The sequence below is a fragment of the Hyalella azteca genome, unplaced genomic scaffold, assembly GCF_000764305.2.
Source record: "Hyalella azteca isolate HAZT.00-mixed unplaced genomic scaffold, Hazt_2.0.2 contig17255, whole genome shotgun sequence".
Classification (NCBI taxonomy): Eukaryota; Metazoa; Arthropoda; class Malacostraca; order Amphipoda; family Hyalellidae; genus Hyalella; species Hyalella azteca.
This window is the reverse complement of record NW_025947045.1, coordinates 45,072-65,011: the sequence shown is the minus strand read 5'-3', so window position 1 is coordinate 65,011 and position 19,940 is coordinate 45,072. Positions and strand designations below refer to the sequence as shown.

At 38.1% G+C, this 19,940-nt stretch overlaps 1 protein-coding gene across 1 annotated transcript; it reads right to left on the bottom strand.

The window, feature by feature from the left end:
* Positions 1–4,999: 4,999 nt before the first annotated feature.
* On the bottom strand, positions 5,000–19,590 carry LOC108665375 (ras-related protein Rab-1A). The gene is made up of 7 exons (XM_018152123.2): positions 19,566–19,590; positions 14,548–14,620; positions 12,609–12,656; positions 9,557–9,700; positions 9,200–9,331; positions 8,376–8,586; positions 5,000–7,820 (listed from the first exon to the last, which is right to left on the bottom strand). Exons 1-6 carry the CDS (start codon positions 19,586–19,588, stop codon positions 8,383–8,385), a joined length of 624 nt encoding a protein of 207 aa, XP_018007612.1. The 5' UTR covers positions 19,589–19,590; the 3' UTR covers positions 5,000–7,820; positions 8,376–8,382.
* Positions 19,591–19,940: the final 350 nt, after the last annotated feature.

Sequence of the window (19,940 nt, the reverse complement as noted above, 5' to 3'; positions counted from 1 at the left end):
GTGTACTCACGTGCGTGGGGGTGGCAGGTGCGTGTACTCACGTGCGTGGGGGTGGCAGGTGCGTGTATTCAGGTATCCAACTTTTCAGCGGTATAAAACTCAAGGGTTCAAACTTTTCAGCAGTTTTCAGTTTCAGAGCAACTAAATCCCAACAAAATCAGTGTCTTGTGTCGCCACTTCCTAACGCTGAACTAAATCTTGCGGTAGTGGAACACCGTTTGCGCGGCTTAAAGTTATGCCTGTCTAAGGTCTTGTTAACACGATGGACCCTGAAGGACTTCAGTCACTGGACGGAGATGAGTGATCGTAACGTAAGACGTAACAAATGACCTGCAGGATAAAAGGTTGGCTGCTCTGTCCACCCAATGCAGCCGAGCAGACGTTCACGTCGCCACGCAAACGCCGGTGCGTGGCAGTTGTAGATCACAATTGACAATGATAGCGGTGACAATCATTCACAATTACAGTGGAGATAATCACGCTGGTAATCACGGTGGTGGTATTCACGGTGGTGGTAATTAAGAGGGGATAATCACGGTGGGGATAATCACGGTAGGGGTAATCACGGTAGGGATAATCACGGTGGGGATAATCACGGTGGGGATAATCACGGTGGGGATAATCAAGAGGGGAGAATTACGGTGGGGGATAATCAAGGTGCATGCATGTATAGGGTGAATATCACAGGCATAACTGCAGAAGTTGTCGTGTATCTTGCACTACGATTGTCACTGTTCAGTTGTTGCGAACAGTCCGTCAACTAAATAGTTACTTGCAAGTATGTCAATGCTACCCCCAAATTGTATTATCTACACACATGTCACATTTGTACGTTATATTATTGCTTTGAACGTCAACATTAAGGCACATAAAGATAAAGAATTACAGGCAGCACACATTGCAAAGAGAACCACAAGTTGCCTTTTCGAATAGGAATACTTTCAGTTCTGCGGACAGACGGAAAAGTCTTACCTTTGTCGTTTCAAAGAACCTGTCCATGAGAACTGCTGTAGTAGCAATTGAAGCGCGAGTGTTGGCTAACGGATTGTATGTAGAGAGTTCTACGGCACACTTTTCTTTTACGGGATTGATTTAATCCCGTAAATGGAGGTTCGATTACACTTGCTTCATTTACCGGATGGATGAAATTCTGGGCAGGGAGATTTGACTTCAGGTTACCGGACTGACGTCATACCGGCGCTTGCAACACATTTGGGGCGAGTCATCTCACTGTGTCATATCACCGACGATATCTTATAACAAATGGACGGAACTAACACAGTGCAATCATTTTCTATCCCAGCTTGTAACAAACAGCCATACACAAGGAAGATCACTTTAAGCTTTGAGTGATTCAGTCAACTATGAATCTATGAGTCTATGCATCACTTGCGCTGAGCAGCGAACTTTGCTTCGAGTGGCCGTTACTACCCACTGCCGAGTCTAATTTAATCTTCCCAAATAACGTAACGGTCGTAGAATTTGTGTCATAAACATTAACAATTGAAAAAACCTTCTAAAAGAGTCAACAACAGCACTTCTACACATATAAAGTCAAGTTACTGAGAATGAATCGTCCTAGGTTAACAACTTATTTTGAGAATATATTGAACATATTAATGCTTCTATTTTAAACAAAAATTATGTCCTTAAGAGTACTAAATCTGAACCACGCCTTTACATTATTCAAGATTTGATGGAACATGAAAGAAGTGTCGGTCAGTAATCATAAAATAATTGTCAACACATTAGGAAAGCTTGTCCAAGTAATTAAGCTGTGACATTGCGGGCGGCAAGCCTTGCTGCTGAAAACTATCAGTATTCATAAGAAACGTAAATATTGGAGCATATGTTAGACTGGTAGGCACAAATCGCATTATTCAATGGCAAATATTAAGTTTAATGCTGCTAAACAGAAGCCAACAATTTTTGTTACATTTTAAAACTGATAATTAAATGACTAGCGCAACTAGAGTGCACAGTGCACACTGAGAGGAACAAGTTGCGTCAGCTACGCTGACAGAGCCGCTGGGAGCTTTGCACTACAGCTTTGCTGAACCCTAATTTAGTGACACTGTGACAGTAATGATCACACTGTTATTCACACACGGTAACTGATCCAGATATTCCCAAAGCTCATTTCTCTGGAGAGTAAACCGATATGTTCTCGAGTAATTTCTCAGATTTATCTATTTATTCACAAATCACAATCGAGACAAACTGTGTTTTAAGTAGGTAACAAACGATCTGTGGAGAACTCCAAGACGCTGCCCTTGAACTTCGTGCTATGCTCGGCTCTCGGTGTGCACTCCGCTACCATGGTCCAGTTGCAGCAGTCAATATGTTGCAATAGCTCATACAAAATACATACACAAAATTCTAATGTACTTCTGTAATGGATTTTTTTAACCGCAATCATCAAAAATTTGTACCCACTTTATTGCGCTAATTGGAAAATCACACAAGTAACTTACAACGATATTTGACGTCATCCATGTTTTAACGTAATCATTAGAAATTCCTGCGTTTTCAGTAGGTAAATTCAACACTAGCTCATCACCTGAAAGAAACGTTCAGGTTTTGTTGATATTTGCTGGATGAATCTTTATAGCTACAAAATAAAAAAAATTATAGGCAACTTAAAACAGTCGCAGTTCACTTTCAGCAATGAGTTTGTTCAATTTCCATATAGTGACTAGAATCACCAGATATCATTAAGAGGGTGCTAAGTAGCAGGTAACAGGGTATTGGATCACAGGACGGCTAGGTTTGGAACAGAGCATGAACTTTTCCATCAACAGTACAACACTTCCCACAGTCACAGCCTCTAAAACTCGACTGAGTTCGGATGAATCGTTCTTTTGTGAGTTAACTGCGCTTCAAAATTTACCACATAAATAGTAGCTGGCAACTTTACGTTGCCATTCGCGACAACCGACAGGTGCATCGAAAAAGTAGAAAGCTCCGGAATAATTGATGAATTGAAATTATTATAAAATTATTTAAGGAAATTAACGAATTTTTGCATAATAGGCTGCATTGCTGCACAAAATTTACTTGTCTTGCAACATCTGGTAGATATGCCGCTATTTGCGTTCATATGATGCATCATACCCATACATCGACTAATAAGAAACTTAGCTCAGGACGTAATTTTCCTTTTATTTCATGTCAGGCATTAGGGCACTTGTATGTAAAACATTGTCACACAGAACAATGTATGTCGTTATAACCTCGGTGCTTGTCATATTTGCTAAGGGTTAAATTACCTCCAAAGCGTCAAACGCAGCACTCATGTTTAATTGACGGTGTCCGCAGGCGGGTCCGGAGAAGTGTCGATTCAGCATATCACTGCATGTGATGTCGGCGCAAAAGAATAGGCCTGATGTGGCCTGTCGCCGAATCTTGTACTTTTCGTGAAATAGCTACTAGACTTCTAACAGGTTACATATGGTGCTAGGCATTTCAAGTCTGAACATATATTTTCCCATGGCTTTATCTAGTCTGTTCTTGAATGCCTTCATACTTGGGGCGTCAACGATGTAATCAGGGAGGCTATTATTGTCTTGTCACCACAATTGATATTCATGTCCAACAATCGATAGAGTCGACTGTTTAATGTAGCCCAATTATTAATACACAATGAAATTTCTATTGCAAACTCCAAGAGGCCATGACAGTAATTAGGTGCCTATTGTGGATAAATTCACGAAGTGATCACAGTTAAACAAATGAGGACGCTCTTAAAGGGCAGTGACGGTTGAACATGGTGATGGTGAACGAGTTGACATACAAATCTCCAGTGTAGAATTCACATGGCAGTTGTCGTTGAATGCTATTCTCTAATCCGGACACGAGTAACCATAAGCAAGCCACTTTTAAGGATTGGTGCGAGGTACTATCAGTGAACTACCAAAAAGCCTTGTATGAGGCACTAACACACGCAACCTGAAGTTCTGGTACGAGGTACCATCAGTAAACAGGCCTAGGGGCCCTGGTGCTACATCCTATCAGTATCAGTAAACAACCTTAAGGTCTGGTGCGAGGTACTAATATCAGTGAGCAACCAAAAGGCCTGGTACGAGGAACTAACATAAGCAACCTCAAGTTCTGGTACGAGGTACCATCGGTAAGCAAATCTAGGGTCCTGGTGCGAGGTTATACCAATAAAAAAAAACCTTGAAGCCTGGTACGAGTTACCATCAGTTAGCAATTGGTTAGTAGACATTCTGGATCTAGAGTTCAATCGATCGACGTAGCACTTGCAGCGTGAAAGCCTGGAGGCCCAACTACGACAGAACAGCATGACTACAGAAATTCAAAATCTAAGAACAAAAATGAAGAATGAAAATATTAGTAGAGGACAATAAAAATTATAGGGTCAGTAATAATTGTAGTAGCTTGGCCCCAATACCAGCATATCATCTGCGAAGCCACCTCGCACAATCCACATACATAGAGGATGTCTAGCGTTACAAACTTCACTAATTTAAGTGCGAAGAGAATAAAAAATGTCCAGCAAAAATGCAAGAAAGAAGCATTGTTGGCATCAGAAACGATGAAACAGTTTAACAGCATCGGAAACGATCTATATTCGTGTAGGAATTCGCCCATACGATACACTGATGATAGATGCTATAATCTTCCCGACCAACGTACTCCACACCTACCAACCTGTCGCAAGTTAATTGTGACGGCAGATCAGGCAGCGCGAACTGTAGTGGTGCGCTCTCTGATTTAACCATAAGATCCCTGCTGGTAACAAATACCCTGGGGCCATACTTTCGTAACGTAGAAACTTACGCTCTATTTTCTTGTTTATGATTGCTAGATTTGGCTTAAAAGGCCGCCAGGGATTGGCTGATGAACTTACGATCTCTTAACTTTTTTTTAGAGTATGGCCCCTGAGTTCGTTTAGAAACACCAACTTAAGGTCACGCTGGAAGCACCATAACCCTCACACGCCTACTAACTAGGACGGGGGAATGAAACAAAAGGCATTAATAATATGTTCTTGACCTACAATACGATGGACTAATAGATTACAATTCTTTTTTTCTATAAATTATTAGTGCTAAGGAAATCGATCGATAAGAAGAAAGAAAATTTAGTATCGCTTCAGAAGTGCATCAGCTCTAGACACGGCCTTTGTGTATACAAGCTCTGCAGAGCCTAGCAACACAACATAGATGATCTTCAACCATTTTCCATAAAATTTTCCCACAAGCTCGTCCGTTCGGGGAAAAAAACCAAGACTCACGATGAAAATACAGAGCTGCAATCATCGCAATAATTGTTGGCACCGAATTATCAGCATAAATTCCACTGCTTACGTTCAGATGCCAAAGAATTACTGCAGAGATCACAAATCTACGACGAGTACTCATCCGCCTGTAGGCCAGCTCATAAAGGGTCGAGTGATCGCCAGTAAAGTTAAACTAGCAGCGTGAAACAGGCTAGACCATAGAAGAAGAGAAGTTTAGACCGACCTGACCAGTCATAGGATGTTTAGAATGGCCAAACCAGTCATAAAGAGCAGATTAAGAATGGCCAGACCAGTTCGCATGGATAACAGTTCTAGCTAGCGGACGTACGATAGGATTTATTTCGCGAGTTGCGGCATTTGCTCGCACTGACGGGAGAATTTCATGGAAAGCGGAGTGGCCAATAAACCAATACTGATATAACGCGATAAGGAATGCCAGACATGAAAATGATCCTGCCTACCTATCAACACTCCTCGGCAAACAAAAACACGGCAATAAAATAGTCGTACGGCTACAAAACACAGTTCCATATAAGAAGAAAATATTCCTAAATTTGGGATTATTCATGAGGGTGTTTGAGAACAGAGAATTTGGGATGTGGCAGACGGGCTTCCACCACCGACTGCTAGACAAATAAAACCCCTCAGGTCCCAGCTCGCAAGTCGTTGGTGAACATTGCAGTTCTCAATGAACTTAAAAACCTCGCTTCAACATTTTTGAAGGTTCTTCAGAAGCACAATGTTCACATACAACCTCGGAGATATCAACAGCCACCTTGTTTGTTACCGAAAACATTGATCAGTAGTTCCAAGCTAATGTCACCTATGATAACGAAGCCAAAAATTGTATCAAAACATTGCGTTATTGAGTCAATGCAGGGGATAATGAACACCAGACAAATACATAATGGCGCCGAGGTGTTTATGGCCATGAGTATGGGAGACGTCAAATACGCTCACTTCTCTTCGTCCTCTCAAGGGATAGAACGCTCTGACACCTCACGCAATTCACGAGTGAAATAAGAAGGCAACTTGAATGCAAAGTGCAAAAACACCGTCCTGGAGGGTTCAGGACAATCTTTGATCCCAGATAGATTTCAAATGAGGCTCTAAATACAAATGGACTGTCAGGTTACAAACGCAGCTTAGAACATCAGAAGAGAACGTAAGCCGTCAGTGCAGACGAGCCAGTTTCGCATCAGGTTTATATCCCGATAGTGATCATTGTATCTGAAATGTGCACAGAGAAATGAAAGTGTGCGTGCAACTACACGGACCTTCCTGTTCCAGTGATTATTTTATACAAACTTATGAGCTCATTTTCTTACAACGATTCAATCTGCAAGTGATTGAACAACCAATGCTCACATCTGCACCAAAAACAATGGTTCATTTGGAGAAAGATTTAAGCATGGTCTGAAATCGAGGCTTTTCACATAAAAAGGTTATTGCAGGCTATGCGAGAGAAGCCACATCAAGCAACGAGTCTCTAAGTTATCAGATGAAATGAAAACAAATAACAACCAAAATAACACTACAGAGATAAACGCTAAGAGAACCCTGCCTTCGTTGTAGCTTGTGGTCGAACCCATGGCACGACCTCGACACTACTTACCCCAATGACAATCACTCGGTACAAGTGCTCCGAATAATTTAACTAGCTTCGTCGCGTTGTCATGCTACCAAGCCAGGGTCCCAGGCAAGCTTTAGGGCAAATAATGAACAAAAATTCTGTATAACTACCAGACGTAAATGTTAACTGGGATTGCAATTAAACGGTAAAAGGTTATTTCCCCAAAATAAATTATTACTTCAAATGAACAAGTTTTACGTTGGGCTAAAATACAATAAAAATAAAATTTCACAAATAAACCTATAACGCCAAACAGGCTTCAAAATCGCGATCTTGACTCAAGTTATTCAGCAAATAAGTTGATGTCTAAAATTGTATTGCATGATAAATGTGGGTACGACAAAAAAAAAATATTTAACGGTATTGAAGCGTCATTCTCAGGGCGCGACCCGGACAAAGGCTATCCCTCTAAACCTGGTCACGTAAATTTCCATGCATGGGCTAGAGTTTCAATGAGTATGCATCCCACTTAATTCGACGTCCCACACAACTCTCACTCTACATCATGGAATGTAGAGCTGAACCTTATCGCAACAAGGAGGTATCCAGCCAACTCAGTTTTGCCCATACGGCATTGGTAAAAACTTCACTCGAAAAATCTTCCCTGGTTAGAAGTACTTCCGTAAGTTTCTCTCTAAAGAATACACGAGGCTGGAGAAATGTATAGAACTAAACTGCTGCACGAAATGCATTTACAGAAAAAAACGCGTAACGGAGACTAAGTTAAATCCAAATCTTTGCGAGTTTTGCCGCGCAGTAAGCGAATCACAGGCCACCGCGAGCACTCAAGCCTGAGAGGCGTGACCAGGATGAAGATATTCATGATGTGCGTCATGTCAGTAGTGCATCTGTTGGTGGTGGTGGTGATGATGCATCATGGTACGGTGTTGCTTCATCTCATCCTCTCGCCTCACACGTGATCTGCACAAAAATGACGTAAGTTGAATTAATGTACTATTTCAGTTCAGATGTAATAGTTTCAAGCAGCATTAGAAAGCTAGATGGCGCAGCTGCGTGTCAGAACCTTCCTGTCCATTCAGCTGCATGAATGCTTTTATAATCGCTCCAGACTTCAAGCGAAAGTAACCCTACGATTAGCCAGTTAGTTCAAGGGGAAATTTTTCATCAATGAATTTTCACACACAAGATCTGCAATGAAGCCACTCATTCTGCTATAGCAGCTGCCAGAGCCACTCTTCTCATCAGCACCACCCACTTCATGCTCAGCAGCAGCTGCCAGAGCCACTCTTCTCATCAGCACCACCCACTTCATGCTCAGCAGCAGCTGCCAGAGCCACTCTTCTCATCAGCACCACCCACTTCATGCTCAGCAGCAGCTGCCAGAGCCACTCTTCTCATCACCACCACCCACTTCATGCTCAGCAGCAGCTGCCAGAGCCACTCTTCTCATCACCACCACCCACTTCATGCTCAGCAGCAGCTGCCAGAGCCACTCTTCTCATCAGCACCACCCACTTCATGCTCAGCAGCAGCTGCCAGAGCCGCTCTTCTCGGCGGCAGGGACGGAGGTGATCTTGACGCCAGGGGCGGTGGCTGCAGCAGCTCCCGACGGAGGGCCCATGCGCTGTTTGATCTCAGCGGCCATCGTCAAGAATGCCTGCTCCACGTTGGTAGCATTCTTTGCTGACGTCTCCAGGATAGGGATGCCCAGTGAGTCTGCATATTCCTGCAGCGGGAATAATTCAAGTGAAGAGGGCAGACTCTCGTGACTAAAGCCTTTATGGAGAAAAACAAGAGGCAATCATTGAAAATGTTCTTGTATAAATCATTAAATGCTTAATGTCTTTCATAAAGAATTTCAGAGAACAATCATGGAGAATGATTGTTCTCTGCAATTCTCTATGAAAGACATTAACCATTAAGAGAGCAGATATAAGAATCTTCCATGAATACAATCCATCTGTGATCATTTTTTTAACCAGCAGGAAATAAATTGAATTTATGTGACTTCAATTATTGAATTGAAGCAATGGTGTTGCTGCCAACAGTTGATTGTTTGGTCAAGCAACGTTTCCTGATGGAATATATTAGCTTCTAATAAATCTCATAGAAGTAAACAAGTCTGGTATTGTTGCAAGTTAATTCTCACATTTGCATTATTAAAAAGGAAAAAGTTGCAATTTTTTTCGTAGTTTCGGAATTTTTTAAAGAAAATTATTTTCTAATGACAATTATTTTCTAAATCCAATTATTTTCTGATTTTCTAAGTAAAGAACTGCATGTGCACTATGAGCTTCAAGCTACTAGCGTCCAGAATAAAGTTTACAAATAATGAATACCTTGGCAGTTGGGTAGTCGACAACTTTTTTGTGGGTGAGGTCACATTTGTTGCCCACCAGCAACTTGTTAACATTCTCGCAGGCGTGGCGGTCGATCTCCTGCAGCCACTGCTTTAGGTTGTTGAACGATTCCTACAGGCAAACAATAATAAGTTGTTCTATTTTGTAGGCAAATGGGGCATTAGGCATACATCAAATTAAAACAATCAACTGCTTAACTGACCATTAGAATAAGTTTAAGGATATTCCCAGTCTGTGGGTTCCTCTTACATATATAGCATGAACATCTAAGACTAAAGAATGTTTTATAACACTATTCATCGGATTATTACATCAACCTAAATGACCATCAGGAACCTGGTCAGTTGTGTCATAAACCACAATGATGCCGTGGGCGCCCCGGTAGTATGAAGAGGTGATTGTACGGAAACGTTCTTGCCCAGCTGTGTCCCAGATTTGCAGTTTGATCACCTTGCCATTGAGGTCTATGGTGCGGATTTTCTGAGAAATAAAGAGGATTTTGAGTCAATATCCAAAAATCCACAATAAAATAATAGCTTGCTTACTTTAGTACGGTAGGTGAATTCAAGGAAGCCTCGATCTATGCAAATCTGAAAACAGTTTTATTTATCCAAATGTTCCATGTGAAGCACTACATTACTATTGTTAGATTATTAATCACTGAGATCTCTGATGGATACCTATTTCTTACTAAAAAGTGACAAAGTTTAAACAATCGTTTCCACAAGGATGCACAAACTATTGATTTCAATCAACGTTTTCACTCTAACACCCTGTTCCTTTGTGGATGAGAAAATTATTACATGCTCTAAAAACCCAACATAAATATGCACTTTGCACTAAGCTTTGGACACAACAGGCTAAATATCCCGCATATTGCCCACAGAAATAGGGCTGATTCAGGCATGGGTATTAAATATAAACATCTTGATAGGTAAAGTTATGAGAGATTCAGTTATTAGGTGGGAATGACACACCTGCCATGCCAGAACTTCAGTGATGACGATTTGTTTAAACTTTGCAAATAATTTCAGCAGAAGAAGATGGTTAATAGAACAACAATTGAATTGGCACTATGAATTGAAAAATCACTTGGGCATAAATTAATCAAAGGAATCAGTTGGGAATGAAATTATAAACATAATTACTTGAGAAAGAATGTTATCTCCAGAATAAATTAGCAGTTAACCCTAAAATACTCACAAAATCTACTCCTATGGTGCTTATGTAAGACTCTGTGTAAGTGTCATCCTGTAAGAAAAAAAAAATTATTAGACTTCTAAACATGGTTTAATTTTTACGAGAATTTTAATCCAAGGTATACTTCAAGATTCAAGGCGCATAACTTCAAAATTGATCATGAAATCCTAGAAAAAGCAATACATTCAAAGTAGTGGAGAAAGAGTTCATAACTAGAATATAAGTGTTAACTAATTTCATAGTGTTAACCTCAATAGACTTATGCTTGACCCTAACCATGGTCAAATAGGTGAGGCATTTGGTTCACTAACATAAAAGCAGAAAATCAGACACTGCCCTTAAAGCAATTATTTTACATGACAAAACTATCATCATCAAGATCCAACCAAAAAATAATTCTAGAGATCATGTAAGAGCGTTAACCTATGTTCACAAATGTGTCTTCTGTTGGTTTGCAGAGAACATATTTAAACGTGAATCACATTCAAGCGTTTGAACTAATTATGGACCAAGATGCTCAAATAGAAAGAGGATGGATGGAAGCAAGAGTCAGGCAATTGTTGAGGGTAGGCTTGTATTCAGAATAAGCAGAAATACGTTTTTGAAGCATTTTTTCAATTTTTTTATCTTGATACTCCACATTTGGCTACTTAAAAATGTTGATGAATATAAAAGTCAATATACAATGAGGGGGCTTCAGAAAGTTTGTGGAAAAACAAAGGTTTATACGGTACCATCTAAGTCATAAGGTTTATTTTTATACATATGCTCTAGCTAGGTTGATTCATTTCTGTTACTAGCCATCAAGTTTATCCGTAAAAAATTGAGTCATGATTTAAAGCAGGTTCTAGCAGCTCTGCCTACTGCTTCAATTGATGAAAACTGGGTACTTTTCAATAAAATTTTTAAGTTTGGAACTGAAAAAATGGGCTAAGTCAGTCCTAACAGGTGGATATCAATGATTTCCCATTGAAATTTGCGTAGCACAGGCCCCTTCTGCCAAGCGCCATGTGCGAGTGCATTGTCATGATAGAAGAGTGCGCTGTGATGCTGCTTCCCAAGGCGTTTTCCTACAATTTTTTTGGAAAATATAATCAAAATCTCTTCATAATAAACAGCTGTAATATTTTTACTACTCTAGAGGAAGTCAACTGACAAGATCCCCTCTGCCTCCCAGAAAACCATCTCTCTTGAATGCTTATACATTTCCTTGGCAGGACCACTGTCTCCCCTGAACAGACACTACTTTGCTCAAGTTTTGCAGTGGTAGAGTTTTGAGAACACCCTGAGTTTTCTACTGGATTTGATTGTAATAGTAAAACCATGTTTCAACCCCAGTCATAACAAGCATGAGATAAAGTTCAGGGTTTTCATCCTACTTATTCAAAATTGTTGAAAGACCTACTGTTGAGTTCTGCTGATCTGAGACAATGGCCTTGAAACCCATCTAGCATGAGCTTGCTCAATCCAAAATGCCCACCAGAATAGTGTGTGCTCAACCCACAGAGATATATAGTGTCTCTGCTACTGATCAGGTGGTTATTTGGTAGGTGAATTCAAGGAAGCCTCGATCTATGCAAATCTGAAAACAGTTTTATTTATCCAAATGTTCCATGTGAAGCACTACATTACTATTGTTAGATTATTAATCACTGAGATCTCTGATGGATACCTATTTCTTACTAAAAAGTGACAAAGTTTAAACAATCGTTTCCACAAGGATGCACAAACTATTGATTTCAATCAACGTTTTCACTCTAACACCCTGTTCCTTTGTGGATGAGAAAATTATTACATGCTCTAAAAATCAAACATAAATTTGTACACAAGGCTTTGGACACAACACGCTAAATATCCTGCACATTGCCCAAAAAATAGGGCTGATTCAGGCAAGGGTATTAAATATAAACATTCTGAAAGGTAAAGTTATGAGAGATTATGTTCTTAGGTGGGAATGACACATCTGCCAGGCCAGAACTTCAGTGATACGATTTGTTTAAACTTTGCAAATAATTTCAGCAGAAGAAGATGGTTAATAGAACAACAATTGAATTGGCACTATGAATTGAAAAATCACTTGGGCATAAATTAATCAAAGGAATCAGTTGGGAATGAAATTATAAACATAATTACTTGAGAAAGAATGTTATCTCTAGAATAAATTAGCAGTTAACCCTAAAATACTCACAAAATCTACTCCTATGGTGCTTATGTAAGACTCTGTGTAAGTGTCATCCTGTAAGAAAAAAAAAATTATTAGACTTCTAAACATGGTTTAATTTTTACGAGAATTTTAATCCAAGGTATACTTCAAGATTCAAGGCGCATAACTTCAAAATTGATCATGAAATCCTAGAAAAGGCAATACATTCAAAGTAGTGGAGAAAGAGTTCATAACTAGAATATAAGTGTTAACTAATTTCATAGTGTTAACCTCAATAGACTTATGCTTGACCCTAACCATGGTCAAATAGGTGAGGCATTTGGTTCACTAACATAGAAGCAGAAAATCAGACACTGCCCTTAAAGCAATTATTTTACATGACAAAACTATCATCATCAAGATCCAACCAAAAAATAATTCTAGAGATCATGTAAGAGCGTTAACCTATGTTCACAAATGTGTCTTCTGTTGGTTTGCAGAGAACATATTTAAACGTGAATCACATTCAAGCGTTTGAACTAATTATGGACCAAGATGCTCAAATAGAAAGAGGATGGATGGAAGCAAGAGTCAGGCAATTGTTGAGGGTAGGCTTGTATTCAGAATAAGCAGAAATAAGTATTTGAAGCATTTTTTCAATTTTTTTATCTTGATACTCCACATTTGGCTACTTAAAAATGTTGATGAATATAAAAGTCAATATACAATGAGGGGGCTTCAGAAAGTTTGTGGAAAAACAAAGGTTTATACGGTACCATCTAAGTCATAAGGTTTATTTTTATACATATGCTCTAGCGAGGTTGATTTATTTCTGTTACTAGCCATCAAGTTTATCCGTAAAAAATTGAGTCATGATTTAAAGCAGGTTCTAGCAGCTCTTGTAAAATTGTAAGACGTTTTCTTACAATTTTTTTGAAAAATATAATCAAAATCTCTTCATAATAAACAGCTGTAATATTTTTACTACTCTAGAGGAAGTCAACTGACAAGATCCCCTCTGCCTCCCAGAAAACCATCTCTCTTGAATGCTTATACATTTCCTTGGCAGGACCACTGTCTCCCCTGAACAGACACTACTTTGCTCAAGTTTTGCAGTGGTAGAGTTTTGAGAACACCCTGAGTTTTCTACTGGATTTGATTGTAATAGTAAAACCATGTTTCAACCCCAGTCATAACAAGCATGAGATAAAGTTCAGGGTTTTCATCCTACTTATTCAAAATTGTTGAAAGATCTGCTGTTGAGTGCTGCTGATCTGAGACAATGGCCTTGAAACCCATCAAGCATGAGCCTGCTCAATCCAAAATGCCCACCAGAATAAGAATAGTGTGTGCTCAACGCCTCAACCCACAGAGATATATAGTGTCTCTGCTACTGATCAGGTGGTTATTTCCCTATTTTTTTCTTGTATTTCCCAATCGTTTGTAACACTAATTTTACGGTTCATTTGAAAACATGTAATAAGATATTGATACAGGATTTTTCTAACGCTGGCATTTATTCTTTTCATAGAAGTTTCAGTTATGTCTACTTTCCATGAACTTTTGAAGCAGGCCTGTAATTCTTGCACAGAGAATAAAGGTTCTGCCATTTGAGGGTGGATACATATCCCCTTCCAGCTGTGATTAGTTGTGATGTCATTCCCTCTAGTCTGTGATTGGTTGTCTATTTCCAAGCAGGGATGTATACTGGCTGAATTAATAACCCTCTTGAACTAAACACCGTTTTAAAGCCCCCCTTGTATTGCTGTAGTCTTGCAAGAGCAGCTCAAATATAACTAAAAAAATGTGATGCTAATAGAACAACCAGCGCAAATTGATACACAGATTGGTGGAATTATGGTCAACAGCAAGCTTTCTAATTTTAAACTGATATATACCCTTCCCTTACTCTTTCCCCGAGTTCAATTAGTTAGAAAACTACTCATGAGTTCAAGATGGGCAGGATAGGCAGCTTGGAACTCACTGCAAATCTTAGTAGTAGACAGGACTTGCCAACTCCACTGTCACCAATGAGCAGCAGTTTGAAGAGGTAGTCACTGAAATAGGACAAATACATTAACAAATTTAGCCGAATGTAAATGAATCTATAACTACCACAAGTCTACAGAGAGAAAACAGTTCAGGGATAGGGAGAAAATATTGATAGAAAAAAGTCTTCCAGAATAACTATTTTTTTAGCTTTGGAACTACAAAAAATATACCGGTGTATTTATATCTTTCAATGACAATCAACAATACTAAAAAAATCAGTATCCTTTTCTCAATCCCTGTTATGCACCAAATCAACTACGTAATTCATAAAACTTGCAACAAAATTAGTTAGGTACCAGCAATACATGTAGCCATCTACACGACCATGCCACCATATACACACATGCATTGCCTGAATCTATAGTCAATACTTATTACCATGTTTGAAGTAAAAATAATCACTGATCTATTTATACTTCTATACAATTTCCTCTATAGGAAAATTGACATGTTGATGCAAAACTTTTCAAACAAGACTTGTAGGTACATACATATGTATAAAAATGAATAGGGAATATTTCAGTAACAAGCAGATAAAAAAGGTGTGTGAAATTGGTTACAAGCATGGGCATTTTTGTCTCATTTGTGGCTGACTTTGGCCCAAGTTTACAGGAGGCACATTGGATGGCATGTATGGGATTTTTTAGTCACCCATGTAACAATTTTTTTGCTAGCATTTATAACCTGCTATTCTAGATTGGATACTGGTCAGAGCTACAATGCAAGTGTGAAACAAATTTAATATTTAGTTGCAATTATTGCTTTCATGCCATCTTGGGAGCAGCAAAAGTCCTGCTACCGTATGTGAATTAACTCTTATCAAATTGTTAGCAAAAGTGTAAAAAGTGTATAAATAAGCCACATAAGTAATTCCAAAGTTATCAAAAAAATGTCACTTTGGAACAACAACATGTAATAAGTAATAAGTAGAAACATTTCAATCTCACCCAATTTGGAACATCAGACAAAAACTTCCCAAAGTTTTAGGTAAAAATGATCAATTTGTGAGTAATTTTAACATGTTGCAGGCAAAAATTGCAGCATTTTCCCTCAAATTTTACTGAAAATTTCTCAAGGGCTATAGGAATGGATGGAATTGACCATAAACAGGGTCATTTTTCTATCATTTATGGGTGGCTTATGTCTGATTTTCTACTTTGAAATCTTGCTACAACATGCAATGTTTTAGCATAGCTTACAGCACAGCACAGCATTCCGATGTTGCATAGCTATGACATTTCATACTATGTTCTACGAATAGACCAGTTAGGTATCATGAATACATGCTTTATCATACTTAAATTTTTTTCATTGAAACTTCTAATTATCCCACTCCTAAAGCAAAATTTTTTCATTTTTCAATGTATTTTATCTAAGACACTCCATCAACTACAGAAGGATATTTTTCACAGGCGTATTCATGGAATGTTTCTGAAATAGAGACATTTTCATTCCTGAAAACGTGACATTTTCATTCCTGAAATAGTGACATTTTCATAATTGGAATCCATAAATCATGTACCAAATCCATTTATTGTTGTTTAATTTGTAATAAATGGACAAAAATTTGTTTTCACTAACATCTGTCTTCACTTTAGTGGTAACTAAACACATGATAATGCAGTCTGGCTGCTCAGACGTGACCGCAACTATGTGATCTTCAAGGAACATTTTGGATTGATTTGTTAATACATTCTGCAGGATATTTTGGCAGGAGTCTTGAAGTACTACAGCTTGTGGAAGTTGAAAATGTTATGAAATGACATGTTTGCAAAGTGCAAACCACAATTTTTTCAATCAATCAAAAATACATGACTATAGAGCCACAAGATTTCATACCTACTAAAATTGTACCTATAATATTAGAGCTGCAATATTTCAGAAAAAGTAGGACTTTTCCAGCTCTGTCACCAAGTAGATATATTCCATGCCTGCACTCAGGTTCGAATTCTAGAAATTAAGGGAAGCGTCTATCCTAAAACTGGAAATTTTCACCTTTTCGGTTTTTATACTCATTTTAAAGCAGACATTCTGCCCTATCCAACGGTACCACTGCCATCTCTGCAAGTTGATTTATGATTTCACGACATTTCATGAAAAGGGGGCGGGTGCAGGAGTTCTTCAAGTAATTAGATAGGAACTAATTAGCTGCTGAGCTCTTTAAATATAGTGTCTACTTGAGTTGTGCTGCAGTTATGTGTTTAGTCTCATCTTAAAGCTGACATTCTGGCCTATCCAACGGTACCATTACCATCTCTGTACGTTGATTTGTACGTTCACGACACTTCATGAAAGGAGGGCGGGGGGAGAGTTCTTTCAGTAATTACATAGGAGCTAATTCGCTGCCCAGCACTACAAATACAGTGTTTCTATGAGGTCTGACTCTGTGTGCCTCCGGGCTTTGTAGGGAGAGATGCGCATGTAGTTGCTCCCATCATCCTTGAGTGGAATCAAGATCCAGAAACGTTTAGTTTGGTATCTATGCTACATTGAGCGCCTATTGCAGTGCGCTCGGGACTTTGTCGGGCTCTCCTCAACATTCACACTTATTGTCACGGAAAACCTATCTCCTCCTAGAGTTTTTGAGCTACAACAATGAGACATATACCATTCGATGCGCAACAAAATTATCTAGAACGGATGGCAGGCTTTTTTCTAATTTCGTTATAGTNTTTACGAATGTTCCACATAGTTATATATGTACTTACTATTCAACACTCATTGAAGACATTTTTACTATTATATAAAAACGGAATCTAAGACAAAATTAATACTAATTTCGCGAAAATATACTGAAATTACACGGTTTCCTCCCCTTGACCGAGCAAGATGGCCGACTACTGCGTTATGGTCTCATTTGTGACGTCATGCCACATAGCCAACAGGAAAACAGAAAACGTATTAGCTGTCTCTTATACACATCTAGATGTGTATAAGAGACAGGTATTAAGCATGTTTCAATTTAAGTTTAACATATCTAGTAAAAAAATGGCATCATTATGAATAAAAAGTGGTCAAAGTTACCCCATTTTACGGTATTGCAATTCTATTACGGTACCGGTAACTAAAAACATTCTTTTACATCAAAAATGATGATTTTTTTCTTACAGCTTCTATGATAATTAATGATCTCACTCATATAACTAAATATTTTAAATTTAATGATTTTGTCATTTCGATGACTGAACTTTCTTTGGTTTATAAAAATAAAATAATTACTGCCTATAAACAACCAACCTTTTCTAAAAGACACAAGACGTTTGAAAACTAGCAATGGGAGACAAAATCATTCAGGATTTGGAATGAAGTGAAGTTATTACGAAAAATTTAACATATTAGGGTGAAAACATGAAAAAATTCATATTTAGAAGCATATCAATAAGTGTTTAAATTTTGAAACAATTTTTCATCATTTAAATGTCACTGTGAAATGTGGATCAAATCTATTTACTATGAAATCAAACCTCACAAGACCAAAACAAGGTGTATGACACCGTCTTGTCTAATGTCAACACAAAGTTGCCATATGCCATGAAAGATTAGCAGTTTATCCCATCATTCCATGTGGATTCAAGAACTTTGTTGGTATCGGTGAAATTGTGAGAATTTTCTGCTAAAGTTTATGTAACTTTTTATTTTAATTTTGGAACATATTCATAACAAAAATTTGTTGATATGGATACACGACTAGAGTACTGTATATGTATTGGAGGGAGGAGTTGCCAACTTTTTATCCGTTTTCATCTTTTTTGAACCACACACAAGCGAGATAGAGGAAGCGCGGCTGTCCGGGTGTCTGCAGTTTCTGACGAGCTCAGTGTAATGGTATCAATTGTCACTTTGGCGGAAGGTGTAAGGTGGTTAGTTTTTCGATACATTTTATTATGTTAACATGGTAATATTAAATATATTACCTATACAGAATTCCATACTGCCTTGTAGATAGTGTATAAGTAACCATGTTAAGTGATAGGTTTTAAGATCAATTTTCTTATGTTAACATGAGAATATATTGCCTAAACACTCACTCACTCGCTGCAGAGTGCAGTACTGCACTTGATCATAGTGGCAAACCAGAGCTTTTTTAGAATCAGTTCATTTTTAATTTCTTCATTTACTCAAGATTTAAAGCAATTTCTCAAGTATGATACTGCTGGTATCCAGGATACTTTACTGCTCTACTTATAGGAATCAAAAATGAACTTGAGGGAGAGTCTAAAAAACTCTCTGCTTTGCCGCCATGCACTTGATTACAGATTACATTACATATATATTGAAAATTTTTCACTATTCACTAAAGTAATAAGGCACAACCGCACAAGATTTCAGTAACAAGCAGGAAAATTCCAAACCCGTAATGTGCACAAATTGATAATAAAGATGAATCTTCATTGGTAACTATAACTAGTATAAGCTTAATTGTCTGAAGTTCTAGAAAACCTAGTATTTATTATATAGTACATAAAGATGTTTTAATTTAACTACCGGTAGTAGGATTCATTTATAGAAATAGAATAGTTCATTTCTAATGAAGGCTAGTAGCAGCCAGCAGGAGTTTTGTGGTAACTCAAGTATCATCTACATAATATTAATGGATTTGAAGCTCTATCATTATTGAAAAATTGTACCTAAGGCTAAGTCCTAATTTCGTTCATGCCTGGAAATGTTGTAGCCTAATATATTTTTACTTGAAAGAACGAGTAGGCCTATTAAAATATCAGAATTCACTTAAACTCAAACTCAGTTAAAGACTTGAACAAATGAATTTTCATACTATTATGAATCCAACATAAACAATTCCACATTGTAAACGCCTTTTTGAGGTAGTGCATGCCTCGCCTATTTGTCAAGGTCCCAGGGAATCACGCATCAGCTGATGGATGGAAGACATTGTTGTCATATGTTTGATACAAGTTTACGAATGTTCCACATAGTTATATATGTACTTACTATTCAACACTCATTGAAGACATTTTTACTATTATATAAAAACGGAATCTAAGACAAAATTAATACTAATTTCGCGAAAATATACTGAAATTACACGGTTTCCTCCCCTTGACCGAGCAAGATGGCCGACTACTGCGTTATGGTCTCATTTGTGACGTCATGCCACATAGCCAACAGGAAAACAGAAAACGTATTAGTTTGCGAAGTCAATGTAGGAGCATAGAGAAAGCAAGAACGACATAAAACAAAACAATGATCAATTTATGGAATGATGCATAATTTTGATATAATTTTCAGCATAACGAGATTGCTATCAATTGATTTTGTTATTAGCAAACACACAGGTATTTTTTTTGCGTTTCATGAGAGGTGACA